The following is a 7,806-nucleotide window of genomic DNA, read 5'->3' as shown; positions in this document are numbered from 1 at the left end:
GTTTTGAAACTGTCTCATTACTATTTGTTTCTCAATAAAATAAATTAAAATAAATAAATAAAATAAGACAGCAAATAAAACAAATCTAGTAAAATATTTTACTTTGTTTTGTGAGACTATTGCATCAATATCTGGTTCAATGAAAGTGACTGCAATTCGTACTAAGTTCTCGAAGTGCTTGTTAAAAATTTTCATCTAATTTTCCTCTTTGAGTATTGAATTGTTATAAACAGTTGTTCACAAATGTGCATACTGCCAAAAAGCTATGACATGAATAAGGCTCAATTGTGAAGCAGGTAATATATAATCAAAACAGGTCTTATAAAAGTTTGGTAAGTGCCTGCAAGCAGGCGAAGGGGATGGGGTTTGATCCCCCAGCCTGCCATGCTAGCCCCGCCCCCACGGCATGCTGAGTCAGCAATTGAGACTGGGTGTGGTGACTCGAGCCTGTAGTCCCAGCTCTTGGGAGGCTATAAACAGGTGGATCACTATGAGTCCAATCTAGTGGTGAGACCCTGAACACCTTGTAGACACTTCCCTAAAACACACACACACAAAAGTTTAACCTTGAGTTTTATGAAGGATTGCACCTCTATATATTCTTGAAATGGTTTAGATCTCCAGAACTCTCAAGTGTTCAGAGGATAACAAGAACTGATTGAAATTCTTTGTAGTGACAGCACACTGTATCCTCAGATCAACTTCACACATGGATTCTATTATTAACATCATTTTACAGATGAGATACAGAAAGATTAGTCTGATCAAGATCAACCAAGATTTATGCTATTTACTGTGCATATTTACAACTACACTATAAGCAATATTCTCAGATGGCAGTCAAATCAGTGGTAGGCACTGCCCCAGGGTAAAGAAGAATTCATGGAGGCTCCCAGGTCCAGGACAATAGCTGTCATGTGGCAGAGGTGGAGACAGTAGACAAGGCAGTTGTATTTCCAAACTAAGAATTTCCCATACATCGTTAAGATTCTTTAAAAAGAGATTCAAATGTCAAAACAGAAAGAGAGTTCAACTTCTCTAGTATTTAGGTAATCTCAAAATAAAGGGCAAAATTATATTTATGATTATTGTGTTATGTTGTTTGTACAAAAGCCAAAGTCATTCTTTTAATAAACTCAAATATCAGCAAGTCCTCTGAATCTAAGTTTTCTTAAAAGAATTAAAGGAATGTACACAGCTTACATATATCTGGAGGAAAATTACACAAAAATTAAATGTCATTTCTTACAATGTGTCATATAATTTTCATGAATGTGCATGCTGATCTAGCTAAAATTGTTCAATATAATGTTATTTAAAATTGGAAGAACTTTAAAAGCTATTTAATGACTCTAAATAAGTTTAAGAAAATATTCACAAATAACCTTTTAATATCAGCATGTATACAACTAATAAATGTCAGGCTGTGATATTTGATGGCATAGAATATTTCTGTAACACTGATCAGTGAAAAGAAAGTCATCCACACTCTGATCCTGATCCATTTTCAATGGAGAGAAAAGTACAAGAAACTGGAAAACATGATCTCAAATACTAACAGCAATTACCCTTTAGTGGCAGTCTAATGCCTGGTTTTATTTCTTTCATATTTGCTTCTCTACATTATCCAGCTTTTCTCCTATATGTCTGTATTATTTTTGCAATCAGGAAGTAAGAACAATGAATATTATTTTTAAAAGAAAGGAAGGAAGCCAGAATAGAGACCCAATGAATCTGCAGAGGTAATCTGCTGAGAAAAATAATTTCTGAACTGATATTGTTTGTGTGTAGGGTGCATTGGGAGTAGCTACGAGGCCATCTGGAAAGTCAGGAATTTTCCCTCATTGACTCAGTGTGTCTAGGAATTAATACACAACTGTGAGTCTGAACTGGGTAAATAAACATTTTTATGCTCTATAACTCCTCACCCATCCAGTCCCAGCCAAGTCAAGGCCCAAGGCAAGAGAATAGACAAAATGATTACTTTTCTTCCTCATGTGGGAGGAATTCTTCCACTGCTTATTTTTAACACTTCTAGCACATTCTCCATGTACATGATTCAAGTATTACCTGCATATTGTTCATTATCTCTTTTTCTCCATAGGATACAAGATCAAAGAAGATAGGGATTTTTGCTTTATTTATGGATTCTCAGCATCTAGATCATGCTTAGAATGTATCAGGTGTTTAATAATTTGTGCAGAATGAAGGCCTCTAGAAAGCTGTTATATTGTGAGAACACTTTGAAGAGTCTAAAGTATTCTAAAGAATTCCAAAGAAAATAAACCAATTGGAGGGTTGTCTTCACCCTTTCCTATGTCATTCTGAGAAAACACCATTGGGAAAAGATATCAAAGGTCACCACACCAACTTACATAGGAGGGTAAGAGGTAGTGTTCTTCACATCATCCCATGGTTCCACAGTCTGAGGAGGTGCAAACCTCAGTGATCCCAGGGGGGGCTTGGCAAAAGGGACTCCCAGGAAGATGGCCACAGGCTGTTCAAATCCTTCCAGGCTGACATATTTTCCCAGGACTTTGCCATGTACTGTATCAACCACAGGTGGTGAAGGTAGGTGTTCCACTGATCAAGGAGAGGAAAGGAGGACCCATCAGAGGACAAAGTGATAAAATTTACATCCACTTTCTAGTCAGGTGACCTCAGATAAGTGCCCACAACTCTCTAGGCTTCAGTTTCTTCAGTAATATGTGAATAAGAAACAATATCTTTCCTTCCTTAGGGGGTTACTTTAATGAATACATTAGAATAGGAGATGTAAAAGTACACAGGCTCAAACAAACACAAAAAGAGAGGAGCTGCCTGGAATGGAAAATATATTTGTTTTCCTATCTATGAGTTCTGTGTGTGTCTATCCATTAGTGTCTGGGTGCTGAGCTTCACTCTTGATGTGATGCCCAGTGGTGACCCAAGTTCTGTAGGGAGGTGATACCTTTCAGGAAGCAGAAGTTATGCACATACTATGTCTCAAGTCAGGAAGCAAGAACTTCTGTGATTTTAGAAACAGAAAAGTGCTAAAGAAGTTGGAGGAGGCAGTGAAGTCAGACTGATATCAACACAGAGGAGGTAGAGTGAACAAGGAATGGCATAAAGGGAGTTAAAGAAGAAAGATGATATGAAGAGACATAAAGACAACCAACCCAGGACCAGGTTGGAAAGGAGTAAATGACTTTTGAAGATGAGTAGATTGGATCAAGGATATAGTGCAGTGTCATAGGCACCTAACTGGCAAGTGCAAGGTCCTGAGTTCAATCCCTGGTTTAAAAAAAAGGAAAGAAAGAAGAAAGAAAAAACAAACCTGAGTATGACTAGATGGAGTCTATAGTGAGTGGAAGATAATCTTGAAGTAAAGTGGTGTCTAGCAGGTCAGGCCTTAAATTCCAATCCAAAGATTTATGCTTGACTGATAAGGAGCAGGGACAGTTTTCTACTAAAGTACACAATGAGCTTCCAGAATATTCTAGAAGTTCTCAGCATGGTAATCCTTTCTGTCTGAAACATTTACTCCATTGGAGAGGAGCACATAATTGTTTCTCATCTCTCTGCACCTTTCTCATCAATCATGTTTCCCCATGCTTGGAGGCCAGAGTAAACTGACATAAACTTCCTAAAAGAATAAGGTAAATTGTGAGCCTCCCAGTCATGACTACCCAATGGACTTTGTCTTTCCTGGGCTTCATAATCTTAAAATATCAAATCATTACACATAATGCATGATTCATATTCATTCATCCACCTGCTTCCCTGCTTCAGAATAAAGCAGTATATTAACACCCTTCTACAGTGGCTTGCTAGGAAAGAGAACAATAATATAGATTTTGTCTGATAGAGGAGTGAATAGTCAATGACATTGGAAGCTCTATTACAAAGCAGGTTAAAAAATAGTATATCTCATGTTATCAATGTAGACATTTCTTGTTTAATGACCTACCTATTTAACAATTGTTTAGACTTGCAACCAAGATCTGATCTTCAGACTTACACCCTGCTGATCTGACTTACATACCATGTTTTTTTGTGTGTGGAGATCTGCACTTCTTGCATTTAGAGCCCTAGTGCTATTTTTGTACAGTACCCCTTGTTTTTAGAGTACTATAATTTTCATTGATTTTACTGTATAGTATTATAATGTTATGATCCGTTGCACATTATAATGCTGCATGTAAGAATTATAAAAAGTATGAAAAGTTATCAAATAGAAGTTTCCTTTGACTTTTTGATTCTGAATATTTTATACAATTCATTTAACAACCAATTCATTTAAGGGACCTACTTGCTGGACTAGAACTTGGTCATGAAATGAGGAATTTCTGTAATGATTCCATAATGTGAGCAGTTATGGTCTGTTGCTGTTATTTATTGTCAATGATATGCTGCTGTTATTACTAATTATTACAAATAACAGCAAGATAAAATTTCAGGGGACATGAACAAACAGTCCTCAACTTATGAAGCTTTAATTTATGATTTTTCAACTTTTAAAAAGTGAGTTTATCAAGATATTTGTGTATTGTAAGTTGAGGAACATCTGCATCATAAGAATAGTCAATAACTGGAAAGTATTTATGGAAATGAACTTATGATCACATGTACATACTTTTCATTAAAATCATTTCCATAGTTCTTTACTTTAATATTATAGCTAAATACTATTAATCATACTAGATATGACCTTCCTGGAAAGCATGTGAATTGAAATACCCTTGGGTTCCAATATTGGAGATTGCTTTGTTTATATGTTTCAAGATTTCTACAATGAAAATAAAACCATTTTACTAATAATGAAGCAATAGGGAAATGTAAATGAAGAATTGTGAAGGAGGATTTGGTCCTCCTTTCCAGATGTAGAGATTGTGGAAGGGAGAGGGAAAGATTAAAGAACAGATATATGGGGCTGGCTCCACATTAGAGGAAGTCAGTGAGAATTCTGGAAAGATTTCATAGGATGAGGGTACCATAGGACTGAAAAAAAGTGGTACAGAGCAAGCATATTCATCTTCCTGAAGCTGAGAGTGCACAGTAGACTCATGTGAAAGAACAGAAAAGGCTAAAAATGAAGCATAGATATAGCTGCAAATGAGGCAAAGAGCGCACACCAGAGTGGTGTGCTCTGAATAGAAAGGCAGAACATCAGGATAGCCCAGGGAAAATAGGAGGGGTTGGCAGGAGTGCTAATGGCTTCAAATAGGCAAGGGAAGATAATGTGTCAAAAGAAATGGCTTGTTTCATGTTAGACTAGTGATGACTTTCAACCTAAAATGAGCAGATAGAAGCCAGACTGTCCAACATAAAAATGTGGTATAAGATAGTGGGATCTATGAACAGAAATACTGTATACAGCTCCCACTGCTATGTCATATGGAAGGTGCCCATATTGAGCACTTACTGTGTATGACATACATATCCAGTTCCTCAGAGAAGCCATTCTGGGTTAGTGTTAAGATAGCCATCTAATAGATAAGCAAATAAGATTTGTAAACACCCAGTGTGAACTTTCTAAAGATGGAAAAATTGGAGTTTGGACACTGGATTCAGGAAGCAATATTTGACTGTGTTTCATTTTGCCAGTGGGAGATCATGTGTCTCCAGAGTCTCAGTGCCTTTGTCCAAAACAGGATATGGATTTTGTGGAGGTCACTTATTGCATAACTATTTGAACAGTTGTGCAATGTTTCAATAACTTTTAATTTTCTATATCTGATTTTTTTTTTTTTGGTATGAGGCTTTGATGATAGTGGAGGCATTATTGCTCCCTGAATCCAAGTAATCCAAAGTCCACACCTTCATTTTCAGCATGTCATACTCTGGGACACCATACACGTATTTTAATGTCCCAGATTCAGGCTTGAGAACACTAGAAACAGGGACTTATACCCCTAAAATCCAAGAAGCCAACCATACATCAGCTTTTCCACTTTCTTCTCTTCTACTCAGAGAAAATCACAATGAAATCCCATGTCCATAGTGCACCCTCTTCCTCTGCCTGTTGACTGATCCTGCTGCTTCCTTTTGTGTCCCTAACACAGTGACAAAGATCCTCCTTGGGAACGCTTAGTAGCAAATTACATTTTCAGGGCCATTAGACCCCGATATGTGGACTTGACTGCACCGTAAATTTCCTATTAACACTCTACCATTTAAATCAAGCTTTTCCTCTATTCTTCCCTTTCTCCTACTTCCTACTGTGTAAACCCTATGCTAAGTGCTTTAGAAATAGCCACACATTTCATCCTCATAGGAGCTCTCTAAAGTAGGTATCATTGTCATCCTTCTCTAGAAATGAGCTAACCCAGGCAAAGCAGACACAAGTACTGTACAAAGGACATGCAGTCCAGAAGCTGAGGGATAGATTCAGATCACCACTCTGGCTCCAGAGTCCATGTCTTTATTATTCTTCCAGGTCACCCACCATAAGCTCCCAGATCAGGACTATGCATCAAAAGGAAGACGAAGTGGGCTCTCACAAATCCTCAAAGAAGAGGCATGGATTTCCAATAAGCTAAATTTAGTTGTTCTGATCCTGGTGCCTACAGCTGAGCATTCATCCTCCCTTGCTCTTGACAGAGTCTGGTCCACATAGGCTGTAACTAAATTCAATTCAAAAGCCAGAGGAAATTGCTGACTTGAGGATTTTACAGCACAGCATATTAATATGGCTTTACTTTTATACTTCTTTTTTATACTTTTCTGCTGGATAGTTAAGAACAAGAAAAAGCAAGACCTATATAACAAGAAATGTAACTTTTGTATCTGACAAGGTCAGTCATATCCCCTCAGGATTTATCCTGAAACCCTGTGCCTCAGTTTGTAGATCCTTAGTCAGTGTCAGCTATGTGGATGACAACAACTTCTGATATTGTCAGCCCCACAGATAACCCACTATTATTATGGACTAGTGGACTATATTGGACTATTTAGCTGAATTCACTCACCTACAATATTTAAATGACAATGGAATACCCACATCTGACAAAACTAAACAAAAAAGGGGATACAAATGAAGGACCATTTTGTCTGTATATTCAAAATAGTGAGGATAGATACACAGCTACATTCTCTTAATTCAATTGCTAGAAAGATTTGTACTAATAGTGTTTGTGGACAGGATATCATGTTTGCATCTTGTACTATGAATAAGCACTAAGAAGACAACTATATGCAATGTGTTAATTATTGAAACTGTCCTTCTAATTGGTCTTAAAGCTGTCTTATTGCTACTTATTTCTCAATAAAATTATTTAAAAAAAAATTAAAAAATCCAAAGGAAAATGCTACTGTACATGAAGACCTATTCCTCTTGCTTTGTCCTAAATCCATGCTTGCCAGCCTCTATGACAAGGATGTCTATCCAATTCATCCTATCATCATTTGTACTTCAAAAGTACTCACCACAATTGCTTCTCAGTCTTTTGGCTAAGATCAAGTATAAAAATACTCACCACAGACTATGGAAGCAACAAGAGACGCTGTTAGCACTGAGTAAAGCCACATTATGGAAGGATAGCAGCTCCTGAGCCAGTGAAGTCTCTCTGGTGTTCGACAAAAATACATAGTTCTGTCCCAGATCACAGATCCGCCCCCATCCTCGTCACATTCTTACCTCCCAAGTCAATTACATAATCTAAAATAACAGAAACTCTGTCCCTCTTCCAAAAAACTTCTCCATGTGTCCCTGAAGCCCTCAAACAACATCCACCTAGACTTTCTCTTTTATCTGAACAATCCTTATTCAAATATCAGACTACAGAGACCCAAATTAACACAGCAGTTGTTTTATCCTTTTCTTTT

At 37.2% G+C, this 7,806-nt stretch overlaps 1 protein-coding gene across 1 annotated transcript in view; it reads right to left on the bottom strand.

Moving 5' to 3' along the window:
• The window catches only part of LOC101574576 (liver carboxylesterase 1-like), a 30,078-nt gene extending 22,500 nt beyond the window's left edge, over window positions 1–7,578 (bottom strand). Inside the window, exons 1-2 of the mRNA XM_023709374.1 lie at window positions 7,458–7,578; window positions 2,376–2,583 (exon numbers count right to left, since the gene is read on the bottom strand). Of these exons, the coding sequence (XP_023565142.1) occupies window positions 2,376–2,583; window positions 7,458–7,569 (320 nt within the window). The 5' untranslated portion in view covers window positions 7,570–7,578. The remainder of the gene's footprint in view (window positions 1–2,375; window positions 2,584–7,457) is intronic.
• Between the last annotated feature and the right edge of the window lie 228 nt (window positions 7,579–7,806).

The sequence above is a fragment of the Octodon degus genome, unplaced genomic scaffold, assembly GCF_000260255.1.
Source record: "Octodon degus isolate 3935 unplaced genomic scaffold, OctDeg1.0 scaffold00011, whole genome shotgun sequence".
Lineage (NCBI taxonomy): Eukaryota > Metazoa > Chordata > Mammalia > Rodentia > Octodontidae > Octodon > Octodon degus.
This window is presented reverse-complemented; position numbering and strand designations above follow the sequence as displayed.